At 47.5% G+C, this 16,838-nt stretch overlaps 2 protein-coding genes across 3 annotated transcripts in view; one reads left to right on the forward strand and one right to left on the reverse strand.

Moving 5' to 3' along the window:
- The window catches only part of LAMC2 (laminin subunit gamma 2), a 58,349-nt gene extending 50,487 nt beyond the window's left edge, over window positions 1-7,862 (forward strand). The window contains exons 20-23 of the mRNA XM_044267271.1: window positions 194-393; window positions 2,727-2,885; window positions 2,978-3,077; window positions 6,118-7,862. Of these exons, the coding sequence (XP_044123206.1) occupies window positions 194-393; window positions 2,727-2,885; window positions 2,978-3,077; window positions 6,118-6,371 (713 nt within the window). The 3' untranslated portion in view covers window positions 6,372-7,862. The remainder of the gene's footprint in view (window positions 1-193; window positions 394-2,726; window positions 2,886-2,977; window positions 3,078-6,117) is intronic.
- Window positions 7,863-10,629: 2,767 nt separating this feature from the next.
- NMNAT2 (nicotinamide nucleotide adenylyltransferase 2) overlaps window positions 10,630-16,838 on the reverse strand; it is a 190,061-nt gene continuing 183,852 nt past the window's right edge. For both annotated transcript variants that reach the window (XM_044267272.1, XM_044267273.1), the window contains one exon: window positions 10,630-14,890. In XM_044267272.1, the coding sequence (XP_044123207.1) occupies window positions 14,788-14,890 (103 nt within the window). In that variant the 3' untranslated portion in view covers window positions 10,630-14,787. The remainder of the gene's footprint in view (window positions 14,891-16,838) is intronic.

Consider the following 16,838-nt stretch of genomic DNA (forward strand, 5'->3'; position numbering starts at 1 on the left):
TATATATATATAAATATATATATATATATATGAAGGGCAGTAACAGTCAAATCTTCTCACACTCTTGCCCCCAAACAGTAATAACTCTCTTCCTGGGATTTTTCTTAAAAACTTCAGCCCCATTCAATTTCATTCGTAAGTTTCGTAAGTCACTTTGCATCTTCATGGCAACTTTTTCTTGTCTTCATTTCAGAGTTTGACCTGCAGGTCGAAGACAGAAAAGCAGAAGCAGAAGAGGCCATGAAGAGACTCCCCTACATCAGCCAGAAGGTCGCAGATGCCAGTGACAAGACCAAGCAAGCAGAGACAGCCCTGGGCGGTGCTGCCGCGGACGCCCAGAGGGCAAAGACCGCAGCCAGGGAGGCGCTGGAGATCACTGACAAGATAGAGCAGGTAAAGAGAAATTGAAATACAGGTTGGCACGAATCCGCAAACGCAAGGGTCATATGGGAAAGGAGAGAGCTTCGGGCTCATTTGGACGCCTAGACCTCAGAGTCCCGAGGAGTCCCCGGTCCATGGCAACACCAGAGCCACTTACGTGCCCCTTTTGTGGGTTGATTCACGAGGCTGTCATGGACTGAGAGATAGGGCCTTCATTTTCAGCTCCCTTTTTGGACAATACCAGGAGAGGAACCATCCAAGATTGGTTTTTTTGTATCAACTCTTGCATGAGTTTGCTAGAGCAACTGTAGCAAGGGACCACAGAGGAGACGGCTGGAAACAAGAGAAGTTTGTTCTCTCGCAGCTCTGGGGGCTCAAAGTCAGAAACGAAGATGTCAGCAGAGTCACAGCCCCTTGGATAGGCTCTTGGATAGAAACCTTGCCTGCCTCTTCCTAGCTTCTGCTGGTGACGGTCACTCCTCAGTGCTCCTCGGTTTACAGCGGTGTCACTCCAATCTCTGCCTCTGTCATCACAGGGGGGTTTTCTCCCTGGGTATCTCTGACCCTTCTTGTGACGACACTGGTCATTTTGAATTAGGGGCCCCCTGGGCTCCAGTATAACCTTATCTTAAGTAATTGAATCTGCAACAACCTTACTTCCTAATCAGGTCATGTTCTGAGGTCCTGGGGTGTAGGACATCAGCATATCCTTTTGAGGGCACCGTTCAACCCCATAACAATAATCATCAGTGTTGGAGTCCAGATTATGAAATTCTGGAGTCCTGGTTCCCTTATGTCTATTTTCTTTTCTTTCTTTTTTTTTTTTTAAGATTTTATTTATTTATTTGACAGAGAGAAATCACAAGTAGATCGAGAGGCAGGCAGAGAGAGAGAGGGGAAGCAGGATCCCTGCTGAGCAGAGAGCCCGATGCAGGACTCGATCCCAGGACCCTGAGATCATGACCTGAGCCGAAGGCAGTGGCTTAACCCACTGAGCCACCCAGGCGCCCCCCTTATGTCTATTTTCTATGTCTAAGCGTGGTGTGTTCATTTTTTCCCCCTTCCACTACGTGCCAGCACTGTGCTTGGTGCTGGGAATATGAAGATGAGAAAGACCCAAGCCTTCTCTTCAAGGAACACCCCATGTAATGAGGGGAGGTAGACTAGATATCCTGCAACCCCCACGTGAAATGCTACGATACAGGCTGTGCTTCTCGGCTGGGAGAGAGCTTCGTAACTCTCATTTAGGCATGACTTCTAAAATGCTTATGCAACTCTTGAAAGCCCGGAGGGAACTCTTTGTATCTGGATTATTTGGCCTCACTCTTGGACCACGTAGTAATTTGCAAGAATGATTTCTAATTTTAAGTCCCTTGAGGGTAGAGACCAATTTCATGTGGCTCTCTTTATATAGCTTCTGGCACAGAGACACCTGCAATTTGATGTTTCGTAACAGCTTATGAGTGTAGAGGTATTGATAAATTTTGTCCTAATTAAAAGAAGAGTCACAGCTGTAGCCCATTCCTTCTCTGCACCTTGAACTCCGCTGTCTCTCAAGGATCCTAGTAAAGTTGCTCAAAAGACTGTGGCAGCAAAGAACTATGACAGGAAGTGATGTGACCTTCTCACCCTCTGGGTTTTCCCAAATTGTTTTTATGGCATTCACTTTTTTTTTTTTCCAATTTATTTATTTTCAGAAAAACAGTATTCATTATTTTTTCACCACACCCAGTGCTCCATGCAAGCTGTGCCCTCTATAATACCCACCACCTGGTACCCCAACCTCCCACCCCCCCCGCCACTTCAAACCCCTCAGATTGTTTTTCAGAGTCCATAGTCTCTCATGGTTCGTCTCCCCTTCCAATTTACCCAAAAGCACATACCCTCCCCAATGTCCATAACCTTCCCCCCTTCTCCCAACCCCCCTCCCCCCAGCAACCCACAGTTTGTTTCGTGAGATTAAGAGTCACTTATGGTTTGTCTCCCTCCCTATCCCATCTTGTTTCATGGATTCTTCTCCTACCCACTTAAGTCCCCATGTTGCATCACCACTTCCTCATATCAGGGAGATCATATGATATTGGCATTCACTTTTTGATGAGTGTTGACCTGAGAGGAAATCAGCGTCTCACTGCTGACGCTCCTAGTCCCCACAGACATACCCCGACTTAATTTGTTGGAAGCAGAGCTTGGGCACGGGTGTGTCTCTGAGTCTGACTCTTGTTCGTCTAAATTACTGCATCGGGGTCTGGCTACAGCTGTTTTTTTCCTCTCTTTGTCCCTGGGATGTTTTTGTGCCTCACCCCTCACTCTCCTCCCGTCCCTGGCTCCCTTTCTTTTCCCAGGAGATAGGAAGCCTGAACTTGGAAGCCAATGTGACAGCAGATGGAGCCTTGGCCATGGAGAAGGGACTGGCCACTCTGAAGGGCGAGGTGAGGGATGTGGACGGAGAGCTGGCGAGGAAGGAGCAAGAGTTTGACCTGGATACGGACGCAGTGCAGATGGTCAGTTCCCATCGTTCTCACGGGAGATTCTTTTAAACCTGCCAACATGAGAGACACCCTTTCAAGACTGCCTTGTATTTCTTTTTCTTTAGGTAATTACAGAAGCCCAAAGAGTTGACAACAGAGCCAAGAATGCTGGAGCTACGATCCAAGACACCCTCAGCTCACTGGACAGCATCCTACACTTGATAAGTATGTGGGCCATCCGTAAGCTTCCAGCTGTGCTCCAGGGCTGCCCCGGAAGATGATAGACCTAACCCCGCTGAGCAGAAGCCATAGGGTACCCACAAGGGTATCAGAAATTTGCTTTATTTCTGGGCCCAGATGCTTCAGGCACACAACTTTACATTTTCTGGACTCGATTTTACCATCTAAAGATGGGTCACTGAGTACCTATTGCCCTTGGAGGTGAAGGTCTGTAGCTCAGAGATCTGGGTGCATTTAGGGAAGGTGCCTTGAAGCGCAAAGAGGTTGACCATGTCTCGCCCATCCCACGGCAGACTGTGGAGGAAGTATTCAAATTTCACAACTCAAGAGAAGACGGGACAGTCTGACAGGCCTGCCAAGGGTTCTGACCTTGTTCCTGAGAAGCTCGTGGGTGGTTGTGGGCAGAGAAGTAACATCATCGCTGTAGACTGCAGAAAGGCCACGAAGTAGAGGGCGGGAGTGAGTGGAGGAGCCTTGGTTAGGCAAAAGGTGGGGTGAAAGGGGGAAATGTCGGAAGGAATGGAGGAGGCAGGTGAGCCCTGCCTGAGGAGCCTGAGCCCTGACGCGGTGGGGGTGGGGGGTGGGGGCAGATTCTCCCACAGCCTGTGAAGTCAAGAGTCGCTTGCTGGTTCTGCTGTTTATCTCCAGCCAGCAGTTACACCTTGTTACAACCAGTTGTGGGAACTTGACCTGCCTGGTTAGGAGCCCAGAAGAAATGTAAAGGTGGTAGGTACCTGAGATACTGCAAAATTTTCAGACAAAATAGATTTGATGGCACAGGGCAGCCAGAATTCAGTTTTACAGAACCCGTCCCCTGGGGGTGGGGAACGTGATGAGGATTAACATTCTGGATGGGTAAAACTGATGGCAAACCCTCATCCAGCCTGTTGTATCAAGCGTAGACTGCAGCAGATAGGGACCAAGGGTTTCGATCACAGATCCCAGCAACATTCTGGAAAAGGCTTGTTTCTACCTTTTAGATTCAGTGGAACCACTTTATTTATTTATTTTTAAGCTATTTATTTATTTATTTTGAGAGCGAGAGAAAGAGCACAGCACGCAGGGGTGGGGGGCAGAGGGAGAGGTCAGGAACAGACTCCCTGCCAAGCAGGAAGCCCAACATGGGGCTCCAGCCCAGGAGCTTGGGATCAGGGTCTAAGCGAAAGATAGACGCTTAAACGACTGAGCCACCGAGGTGCCCCAATTGAAGAACTTTTTTTTTTTAAGATTTTATTTATTTACTTGATAGAGAGAGACACAGCCCGAGAGGGAACACAAGCAGGGGGAGTGGGAGAGGGAGAAGTAGGCTCCCCGCCAAGCAGGGGCAGGGCTTGAACCCAGGACCCTGAGATCATGACCTGAGCTGAAGGCAGACGCTAAACAACTGAGCCCCCCAGGCACCGCCAGCTGAAGGACTTCAAAATCCGATTTTTCTGTGGAGTACCGTCCTCACTCACCTCGGGAGATAACACTGTTTTGTTCCACTGGTGACTCTGCTTTGTGGTCCAATAAGCCCCAAAGAGTAAAGACCCTCTAAGGGTTAAAAAAAACAACAACCAAAAAAAACCACCACAACTCCCCAGTGGAGATTTTAGCAGCTTTGTTTCGGTTCTGAAAAAAGTAATGAAACCAATAGGGTCTTTCAAGAGAAGCTGCGAGTGTGGGGAGTGGTTGGTGGGAATTGTGAACATTTACCAGGCATCCGGGGCTCTGCCGGGTGTTCTCTGGTGTAATGTCACTTACATCTTTGAAGGGTCTTTTGAGATGGGTTTTATTTATTTATTTTACTATTATTATTTTATCTCACGGAGCCGTCCACTGAGGCTCAGAGAGGTTGATCGTGTCCCAGGGATCACACAGTAAATTGTGGAGGTGCGATTCGAAGTGAGATCCTTCGTGGCCAGTGCCCCTTCTGTGAGCAGCTTGGGCTGCCCCTCCGTGGACGTGGTTGTTGTGTTCCCAAACTTCCTTAACTTCCTCGGCATGGCCCAGACCGCCGCCTGCTGGTTCCGCCCTGCTCCTCAGAGAAGGACCAGTGCTCTGGATCTCCCTTTTTGTTATGCTGCTGTTCCTCCTGTTTGCTCCCTGGAGTCCTGAGCCCATCACCGTGGCGTCACCCCAGGCTCGATAAAGCCGGGCGGGCCAGTGCGATCACTGCAGCTCAGATGTGGAGGCAACCTGACCTTGAGTTTGAATTGACCAAAGGTCACACAGGCCCTATTCACATCAAACAGGTCTGGCCAGGGGCCCTTCATGCTGACGTTAGTTTTAGATTGTGTGTGGGTGAAACATACCTGTACAAATATGAATGCATTTCATATGGGAAATAAACGAGCATCTAGCCGGATTCCCACGGACTCAGGCCAGAATGAAGTCTCATATCATTTCCAAACAGCTGGAATCTATCCTCCAAGTAGCAAAGCATACCTTGGCCTCTAGAAACCCAAAAGCCCAACCAGTCTCTAAAGGTCTTCTAATGGAAAATAGCAAGATATTTCCTAAGGGTAGTTCAGTAAACATAGTTGGGAGTTGGTCTTGATCTCAGGGTGAGCTATACTGGGCAGACACCTTGGACGGTGTTCAGTCTCCTGTGACCTTCAGCCTTCATCCTTTCAGAGCATGAACAGTGGGTACCGATGTGAAAGGAGAAATCCAAGCTTCCTGTTTCTTAACTATAGAGCTCAGAGGCTTGAACTGGGCTGTTCGTAACTTGTAACTGTTCGTAACTAGGCTAGCGCTCTCAGAATATTTTCTATATTATTCCCGATGCAAAATAAGTCTTTTTTTTTTTTTTTTAAGTTTTTTTATTTTAAGTAAACTCCACACCACCTGTGGGGCTTGAACTCACAACCCTGAGATCAACAGTCACGTGCTCCACCTCCTGAGCTAGGCAGATGCCCCTAGAAAAGCATGACATACGGTTTCCTCCGGGCCTACCACTTAAGGGTCTAGAGGGCCCACGCGTGTTCTAGGAGATCTAACCACAGCCCTTCTATGTTATCTCCTTTCTCATGCCCTCAAATAGGTCAGCCTGGCAGTGTGGACGAAGAGAAGCTGACCTTACTGGAGCAGAAGCTCTTCCGGGCCAAGGCTCAGATCAACAGCCAGCTGAGGCCGTTGATGGCCGAGCTGGAAGAGAGAGCCCGTCGGCAACAGGGCCGCCTCCATGTGCTGGAGATGAGCATAGACGGGATTCTCGCTGACGTGAAGAACCTGGAGAACATCAGAGACAACCTTCCTCCAGGCTGCTACAACACGCAGGCTCTCGAGCAACAGTGAATCTGCTGTAGAGACGGCTCGCGGAGGCTTTTGGGATACAGAACTCAAGAGCCACCTCCTGTGGCTGGGGTGGGATGGAGAGACATTTGAGCATGTTGAATGGGCATGTTCAGGTCCACTGAACCTGACCCCATCCCCGAGAGCTTGGCCAGATCAATGTCTTCTTTCACCAGTGTGATACTGCTTGTTTCCTGATGCTGGGCAGTGGGCAGATAGCATTGGGTATGAGACTGGCCAAGGGCCTGGACCCTGAAGGGTGGACTGGATGGAAGGACAAGCCACACGGCCAGGTGTTTGCCTCGAGAGAGTCTCAGACTGAGTCCTGGAGTACGGGCAGGTGCTGCTGGGCTCTAGTCGGCTTATTCTTCAGGTAATGTGACCAGAGGAAAATTTTTTTTAACTTTGCCCACCCATATAATTCTTAATGTCTGAGCAGAGAGTGAAGCCCAGTCACACTGTGGCCAGTAAAATAATGTTGACTTATAGTGTCCAGTGCAAGCTTCTTGTTGACCGGAGTTCCTCCCACTTACCACCCAGTGTGTCAACATGTGTTCCACTTTCAAGCTGGAAGAAGTGACTAGTGATGGAGTGAGAGTCTATAAGGCTGGTCCAATTGGACCAATGGTGCCTGCTTGGGTTCTGCCACCTTTGAGTTCTTCTGGGACCTGGAAGTGACATCCTTTCTCTGATGATGCCATGACTCGTTAAAGACTACATTTTTATTAAAGCATTTCTGACCAGCTAAACAAACACTGGGAAGGTACTTACTTTTGGGTTTCAAAGTGATAGAGAAATTCAACCTGGGCATTGAAAGAAGTACAATTCTATAGAAGAGTTATTAGTCCTAATTCAATCCCACTTTTCAAACACTAAAAATTGTATGTGTCTATGTGTTTTATTTTATCACTCTCTCTCCCTATAGCAGAGAATGTTGCTATTCACACTGAGCTGGGTAGACTCCATTCTCCTTCCATCCATCCTTCCTTCCTTCCTTCCTTCCATCCATCCATCCATCCATCCATCCATCCAACATGTATTTATTGAGTACCTTCTGTGTGTCCGACTGGGGTACAGTGGTGACGTAGTCTCTGCCCTCACAGAGTTGATTGTCTAGTAATAAAGACGAACACTAAAAAAATAAATTTAAACGTACAACTCTTGTTCAATACAAGTGATTTTTATTGCAATAACCCCCTGGTTTGCAACCTCATTTCTCAACAGAATATATGTTGCAAGACACTCCCATGGGGGCAGTTGGGATTTGGCAAAGCCGGGATGGCTCTGGGTTGTGCACACTTCTCATTCCAGCTGTCCCTCCTCCCCTTTCCACACCTGATTGCAACAGACTGTTGAGTCATGACAATACCAATGGGAATTGCTGGAAAAACCAGAAATGATTCCATCCCGGGTTGGAAGATGTCGGTGCAGACTCGCCTTTGTACTTCCTTGGCTTTTCGTGGATTTGTTTTTGAATAAAGAATAATTCTTAGATGCCTGTGGTCAGTTTCTCATTTGTCAAACTCTAAGGTGGAGGTACCAAAGCAATGGAAACTAAAATGCCACAAAAACAGCAATGAGTCCTACCTAGAGTTCACATTTTTTGAACATCTTGTTTTGCCCTTTCCAACCATTAAAGCCTTTATGAGAGTTAATTGGTGCTGTCTCCTAAGCATGAAGAAGGATTTATTTCTGGAACAACCTGAACAGGGTGGGGTTTTAATTAATATTTTTGTCTTTTTTTCTTTGGCTATGAAATTAAGGTGAAATCAGTAGTTTGTGGTACATTGTCATGTTTTTAAATAAATAAAAATCTAATAAATTAAGATCCTGAATTGGCCATCTAGACAAGTGGCTGAGGAAGAGATTCCATTCCTGTCCACGTTAACCCCGCAAATTCTGAGAGGTCTGATCCCTTTGCTTTACCTTCTGTAGAAGTGAATTTATAATCCTGTCTTGGCATACTAAATCATATATCCTATAAATCTCTCACCGTAATTAACGACTAGTGCCCAGGAAATGTATATTTATTAATTAGGTTAGATTAACCGCTGTTACATAGACCTAAAAATGTACATCACTCAAACACAGTAGACATTTTTCTTGCTCTTGTGATGAATGGGGAGAAGGTCGGTAGGACGACCCTCCACATAGTCATTCCAGAACCCTTCCATTTACAACGTGTGACTTCTAAGGTTGCCCTGGGAAACATTTCCATTCTAATGAGTGGGAAGGGAAAAAGACACAGAAGTGGGAGACACCTGGAAGGTTTTCAGGGGCCAGGCCTGGGAGGGGATGCACGTCAATTTCTCTCATGTTCCATGATCCAGAACCCAGTTTTATGACCACATCTGACTTGCAAGGGGTCTGGGAGATATATCCCCTTGGTAAGAAGCCATGTCTCAGGGGCAGTCTTACACTTTGAAAGGGGAGAATGCATTAGAATGCGTAACTAGTGATTGGCGTCTGTCTCTGCCAAGTATGAGATTAAGCAGTACATGTTCTAGGGAAGTTGGTGTGGGAGTCCATTAGTTAATACCATGTGATCATAAAGGGATTCCTCAATGAGGTAAATTGTTAAGGAGGTAATAGACCATCTTCCCTGACAAATGGGAGATGATTTTTGAAAAGAGATGGGAATTGGAAAGTGACTCATGTGACTCCCTTGGTATAGACATGATTCCCTCATTTCTGAGGACCTGAAAAATTATCCCTTAGAAGAGAGAAAGGGTGTGTGGCTGAAAGCCCACCCAGGACTTGGCCTCTGTTGCCGGTCTTGTCCTGACCCTGTCAAGTTAAGGGAGCTGTCCTCCCTGGTTCTCATCCGTATTTCTAATTGGTAGTGAAAACTCTCTTGTACATCTCCCCTGAGAGCTTTCTGATTAATTGTGCTGTTAAGTCATTATGCGTATCATCATCTACTTTGACTCATAGGGATTTCTGTTTGGGGGGGAAGGGTAAGGGATGAAACTGCACATAGGCTATGGCTTCTTAGCAGATGTACTTCTGATCTTATCCCAGGATGTGGTTTCTTGTCAGTAGTCTTGGGAGGCCAGAGGAAAGGGGAAGACGATACTCAGTAATGTCCAATGTTTGGAATGAGGCTCAAGGACTGGGATATATTTATTATGTCTTCTTTCAATATTTTTGCAGGGTCATGGGAGCATTGTGGATTCTTGCTGTGGTTCAATTTTGCCACCTGGAAAGTAGAGGTTAGATTTTTTTTTTTTTCCTGCTTCCTTTACACTATGGACTACATGGAGCTTCCTAAGAAACTCCAAGATCTGAAGCTTACTTTTATGGGTCATTAGAGAAGAAATGTGTATGTACATGAATATTAATTCATAGTTAGTACATATATTTTATAAGGTAATGTAAGTTAGCACTAAACCAGTGTTTATGCCCAATTTTAAACAAATTTTCAACATTACATACTCTCAGGACAGAGGAAAAAAGTGTTTAGGTTTGTGGCCAATATAGCAAACATAAACACAAGTAATCAATTTACAAGGCATATCAAGCATCATTACGGTGGGCCACCAAACCCAGATGGACACACACGAAGCTAACTAATTCCAATCTTAAACAATAACAACAAAATACATAGTAAGAACCAAAACGATTTTTTTTTAAAGCACAACTAATCTGACAATCAAGTGACTAAGCCCTAAATGAGGGGTCTACAGGGGAATTGCTATTTTACCTTCTGAATCGCAACTGATACTAGCTAACAACAATCACCATTTGGATCTATACCAGCACACAATGCATGTCACAACTACAAATGAGATAAGAACTAATAGAGCAGAACTGAGCAATTAACAAATTATTCTTTTTTTTTTTTTTTTGCTTGTTTATGGTGAGTTTAATGATTTTTCTTATTTAGGCTCTTTTATACCTAAACTGAGTTATACAAGTTTAGTTTTTGCAAGTACATTTTTGTTTCATAAAGAACTAATTTCATGAGGGAGCCAAAGCGAATCAATAAGAAACCGAAGATTAGGTAGGTTCTAAGACTCAATTTTTTTTCATTGAAAACTCAGGTGTGGTTCACAAGTTTGCTAATTATTCTTCCCTGCCTACAACCCTTGGGTGTGGCTGTATACGCTTGCATATCGCACATGTGGCATCAAATAAGCCAGGCAGAAAATCTGCTCTAAGAACATTTTTGCAACTGTTGGCTCCTGTCAAGTAAGACTATGACAAAAAAGGTGACTAATTCTGCAACTCACAGAGAAGATTCTGGACAAAGACACAAGACTAGTAGCATTGTCTTATTTATTAATGTAATTCAAACATTTTGCTGATAAAACTTTTGTCCATGACTATCCTAGCAACAAAATTTGACTCAAAATATTTCACTATGAAATGGTGTTGCAACTTCAGTGTAGTTTTTATGAATGGAGTGATTTTCATAAAGCAAATCTTACTCTTAAAATGGCAGGTTCAGTGACCAAAAGTGATTAAAAAAAAAAAAAAAGCTTCCCCCTCCCCATGCTAATCCATGAGACCGTTTGGATCAAACTGAGTTTTGGACCTGGGCTAGATTGAAGAAAAAGAGAGTAGCTCATTCCTAAATACCTGGAACAGGCGAATAGGACACCCCAAACTGACACAACCAAGTAAGGCCATGAAGAATTGCATTCACCCTGCAGCTCGAGGAAGGTGTAGACTGGATGAATCCGACCGAAAGCGTGTGCTCCTTTACCACAGTGCTATTCCTCGGGTGTCCTAATGGCAGGAGCTACAAAATCAGTCCCTGTTTCTATCCTCCCCCATCTCACCTGTCGGCCTTCCTGTGGTAGCCTTGGGAGAGATCCTGAGCTTTTCATAGTCTATGGATTTAGTTTTGCGTCACTCTTTTGATGAATGGAATAAAATAACATGCTTCTCTCTCTTAGTCTCCTAAAGTGTGTTTATGTCCGTTTGGGAGAGGAGATTGGGTTGTTAAAATACAGTCATGTCTTCCTAAAATTCTCTGCCTTTTGCTGCAGTTTGATGACTGAGTCTCACTTTCTACTTAATTAGAACAGCGAGTTCTTCTATTCTTTCTGAGAAGGTGAAGCACGAGACCAGAGAATGCTGGGGAGGGTCCTCCACGCGGACGTGGGAAGAAGAGCAACTCGAGAAGCTGTAGCTCTGGGTTTCAGGCACTTCAATAAGAGACTTTCCTCCCCTGTTCCTATGTACATTCAAGGAAAATGAAAGCAAGAAGGACCCAGAGACGGCCTGGGGGAGGGGGTGGCGAATGAGGTACCAGGTAGCAGCACAGAGCTCCCCAGAGGGCCACTCCTCGAGGAGAGTCACGGGCACAAAGGGCTTCCCTCCTGCCTGTTCTTACCCATATCAGACACTTTCTGCAGAACAGGAGAGATGTTTTTCACTGGTAGGCAGGAAATGAGGCTCCTGACCCCTCTTAACAAGATCATTGCAGCCCATGCCTTTCTCAGAGCCAACCCAGCCTTGCGTTGGCCTTTGGAGGAAGAAGGGGGACCCCAAAGGGGAAATCAGGGCCTAGAGGGCATCCTCATGTCACCTGGGGCCCTACTTCAGACTCTGAATCTTTCTGGTGCTAGCCTTTGCAGGATCACAGCCACAGTGTCCTGCCCTGGACTGAGGGGGCCTCTGACCTCCCCCGAGCAAATGACGAATGGCACAGTTTGGGGAATGGAAAATTCTACCCAAAAGAAAATTCACTTTTTCTTGGCTTTAAGGAAAGCTATTTTAATACAATCCCTGTGATCCACCAAGATAAGATCTGCCCCCTTTCATTCCAGACATCTTCTAATGCCCCTGTTCTTTTCCTTCCTGTGCAGCATCCTACCCCACACCAGCCACGCACAGCCGGTCCCGCAGGTTCCCTCTCACGGGCTGTGGACTAAAGGGGGCCTGGCCACAGAGCCCGTAAGAATAATGGGGTGCATCAAACAGACAAAAGATGTTCGGTTTCTCTGTTCTGCTCATGTAGATCCTCATAACAAATTAAACCATAGATAAACTTCACATCCTTGAAAATGTTTTCTTTTCTTGGCTTAGGGCTGTTTTGCCCAAAGACTCTTCTGTCTCTTTCTCTCTCTCTTCAGTGTCATCTTGAGCATTTGAGGTCTTTCCTAGCTTCCATAGAGCATCCTTTCTTGGATTCAGAGGGTCACTATTTTGGGATTTCCTCTAAACTGCTGAGATCTCTTGATTTCTGAGCTATAACCTTCCTCCCCATCACATCCCTCGTCCCTCAAGACTGGCATACACTATGCGATATACAGGAGCACCTGGGTAAGACACGATTTAAGAGAAAGATGCCTGGTAAAGGCTGAAAAGAGTAGAAACCACTGATTACCTGGTCAGTATCAAGGGGAACTGGGGGGATAGAGATCATGTGGTACAAAGTCCTAAGGGTCAGGGAAACAAAATCCTTTTGCCAGGCTCTACACTTGCTGTATAAACTTGGACCAGCCATTTAATCCAGCAGATCTCTGCTCCCTCATCTTTTAAAGGAGAATATTGAATCAACTAATCTCTGAAAGGTTTTTTTTTTTTTTTTTTTCATTTAGCTTCCATGGTCCTTAAGCAAACACTGAGACCCAAGAATAGGTTCTTCATTTCCTCCCCTAGAGATTATTTCCAAAATCCAAAAGGAATAATACCTTCCTGGATGCTACCTGAACATGTCGTTCTGTTGCATCCAGTTCCTTTCCCTGGAGGCTATGAAGACTGTCACAGACGTGAAATGGGCACTGAAGAATGGTGTCCCTGATGTCAGGTCTCAGCTCACCCCTCCGGGGCCGTAACTGCTACTAGATTTTGATTAAAGCATCCTGTTGCTTCATTCCATGAAGACAACCAAAAGCCCAAGAGCCAGGGACTAGAAGAGAGAGAGCACAAGACGATAATTTCCTTTTGGGTCTCAAAACGGGGCATGAGCGAGACCTGAACAACTAGAACAGTCTGTCAGAACGTTTTGCAGGAGCAGCAGAGGAAGGTAAGAAATTAGAAAAAGGATGAAACCATCTAGTGGCTCTTAATGCCCTCTCCGCCATGATCTCTGCTCTGTGAACCCACTCCCCTGTCAGACAGATTTCCTCAGGCAGTGACTGTGGTTCTGGGCTCTGCAGGAGATACGACCAGCTCCAGTAACAAGGCCGAGGTACTGCGTCTCAAGAAGAAACTGACCTTGGGCACCGCCTGGGTCCCTGCAGGAAGAGAAGGTGAGAACCATCAATTCCCTTCAGGGCAACAGGCCTCTCTCTCCTTGGTCATCCTGGACTTGCATCATGACAGAAAATGTTCCCAGCCAAACAGGCAAAAAATAATTCCAATTACCAAAGATCTCTAGGGTTGAGTGAATTCCTAGCATATTTTATTTCTGAAATGCCTGCATTAGTAGGATTTGGCCTTGAATAGGTGATTCTTCTCTGAGGCAGGAACGTGGCTAGGTAGGACCTCCAAGGGCTTAGTGGTGACCTGAAGGATTCTTGGGAACGCTGGGCTGGCAGGGAACCCACTCTGCCATCAGTCACAGCCCGAAGGAGGAAGCGTACAGATGCCACCTGGATATAGGGACGGACTGGCTCCGTGTGATCACAGGCGCAGAGCATCGGGACAATGGTCTTCTGAAACTAAGGAAATGGACACGAATTCTTCTGAGAAACCCTACTATTCCCAGACCTGCCTCCCAGGTTTTGGAAACTGAAAGCCTCGGTCCTGAGCCTAGTCGGCAGCTGCTGTGTGTGGGGGGGGTGTGTGGGGCGTGAGTGGGCAAGTGCGGGGTGTCGGGAAGGTGCAGGTGGCTTGGCCTTCTTTACCGGGTGCGGCTCTCACGCTGAGGCTGGCCATGGTGTCCCACCCAAAGGGAAGTTACCACCACAGGAAGGCATCAAGACTACAAACATAAAGAACCACGGACACGGATTTCATCCAAATTCTATGAGGAGTGAACAACAACAAGAACAACAAAACAGAACAAAAAAAAACAAGAGAAGAAAGGAAAAGAAAGAAAGGAAAGAACAAAATAGCCCTTCGTGGTAAAGGGCATGCTGGGAAGGCGAGAGCCAGAGCCGCCTCCCCAGAGCATGCTGGGAGGACGGGCACCGGAGCCGCGCTGGGAGCATGCTGGGAGACAGACGCCAGCACGTCCCCAGGGACTGCACTTCCCCCCGCTCCCACCCCTCTTCCCTCACCCACCCCCAACCCGGAGACGAGAGGACAGTCTGTCCAAAGATGACTGCTGAGTAGGGTGTGCGGTGGTTCTCTGCAGGTCCCCCACACTCGGCAGGGTTGAGCCAGCAAGTGGGGGGAACAGTCAAGAGGAGGAGATGGAGCAACAGAGGCAGGAGAAGAACGGGGGGACGGACAGAGGCTGGAGGGGCCAGTGTGTTGCCGGAGGACGAGGGGAGAGCGGAGCGGGGCGCCGGGGGGGCTGCTAGCCCGAGGTGTTGATGTACAGCTGGCTCTTGAGAATGTAGTCGATGACCGGCTGGGACAGGTAGTCCACCACGTGGCCGTCCCCGTGCTGCAGGGCCAGCCTGGACGAGAAGACACAGGAGTCAGAGGACGCCTTCCCTGACCAAGGCGGAAGGACGCGCCTGCCCACTCCCCCAGGGAAGGGGCTTGCCCGACACCCCAGTCTCTGCCTTTGCTTAGGCTCCATGAATGGCTTCCCTCTTGGGACAAAGCTCGCCTGCCCCAGAATTCCTCCCTGCCCTGGGGACTCCCTGCCACCCTGGCTCTGCCATTTCCCAGCAGAGGGACTTTAGGCAAGTTACTTAAGCCCATCTGTTCTTCAGTTTTCTCCTCTGTAAAAATGAGGCAAATATTTGGGTCCACCTCCTTCAGTTATTAAAAGGATTTAAAAAATAAAAATAAAAGGCTTAAAGGAGTCATGCAAAGCCTTTAGAACAGCCCAAGCACACAGCAGGTATTTGAATGTGTTGGCTGTTATCTTATTCCTTCGTGTTTCTCCGCATCATGGTCTCACGACAAGGAATCTCCTGATGGACCACTTTTCCCTCCTGGGAGCCCTGACAGAGAAGGTGACCTCCTCTGAGGCAGGGAGGAAGAAGGAAGGCACTGCCAGGTACGAAAGGTTCCAGTGAGGCACTTGGTTTCTTCACAGTTGTGTGCGCCAGCCTTGGCCTGGCTGCTTCCCATTCTCTGCTCATATGATGGTCTTGGGAATGTCAGGCCCCAAGGAGCTATTTGTAAAAACTGCCCATACTCCTCCAGAAATACAGATTCTGGAAGGCAGTGAGCCCTGCCCTGTGAGACCCCTCAGAGGCTGGCTCACGGCCTCTTTAGTCTGTCCTGATCTTCCAAGCAAGCCAGGTCCCTACGTGCCTCCCTGCATGGTTAACAGGGAGACTTCTGGAGAAAGTGGCCTGTATTCTTGGTTTCCAAGTGCCAATCCCAACTTGATCAGAATCCCCCAGAGGGGCGCCTGGGGGGCTCAGTGGGTTAAAGCCTCTGCCTTTGGCTCAGGTCATGATCCTGGGATCCTGGGATCGAGCCCCACATCGGGCTCTCTGCTCAGCGGGGAGCCTGCTTCCTCCCCTTTCTCTGCCTGCCTCTCTGCCTGCTTGTGATCTCTGTCAAATAAATAAATAAATCTTAAAAAAAAAAAAAGAATCCCCCAGAAAGCCGATCCCTTGGCTCATCCACCACAGATTCTGATTCAGTGGGACTGAAGGGGACACAGGAATTTGTGTGTTTGTGTAAGTTTGTGGGGTAATTGTATCACGCAGCCATGTTTGGAACCAAATCCGTCCCCTCTCCCCTCGGTGGCCCTTATCAGTTGGGCTTCAGCTCTTGCCTCACAGTTTGATGCTCCTCTTTGAGTTGTCTACGGAATCACCTTCCAGGGAGGAAGTCCGCAGACCTTTAAAAATGCTGGGCCCACCTCATTTCTCAGAAATACGTGACAGAGACGACAAGGCTCTCCATCTTTGCACCCTCTCTTGCCTTGGTTCTCGGGCCAGCGCCGCTGCTGGTCTGACGGCTCCTGAGCCTGCTAAATGCTTCTCTTCGCAGGGACTCTCCCTGGGAGGTCAGCCATACTCTTAATGTAGTTTACACTTCCGTGCTCAAGGCTTTCTGTTCCATTTCCACTCCCAGACCTCCATGTTCATAGATCTCCCCGTTCCCCGGACGTCTCCACTTGGAGTTGGTGGCGGAGCTGTCACCTGGCCCTCAGCATCCATTCTCTGTGCTTCTGTTCAGTAATAGAACCTCCCGAGTGTAAGCTGGGCACATCAAGTCCGTTTGCTGGCCTCCCTTGACGCAAGGTGTGGCCGCACAACTGGGGCTGAGCCCGGGGGCACAGGGGGAACTGATGTGCACAACGCCGAGCCACCTTTTTAAGGACAAAGCTCCTGCCCTTTCCAGCGGCCCCAGCAGCAGCTGTGGACCCACAGATAGAAGCTTCACATGGAAGAGGTCAGAGATTCAATCTCTTCTGACTTCAGTAAGAGGGAAATA

Source organism: Neovison vison, chromosome 10, assembly GCF_020171115.1.
Source record: "Neovison vison isolate M4711 chromosome 10, ASM_NN_V1, whole genome shotgun sequence".
Taxonomy (NCBI): Eukaryota; Metazoa; Chordata; class Mammalia; order Carnivora; family Mustelidae; genus Neogale; species Neogale vison.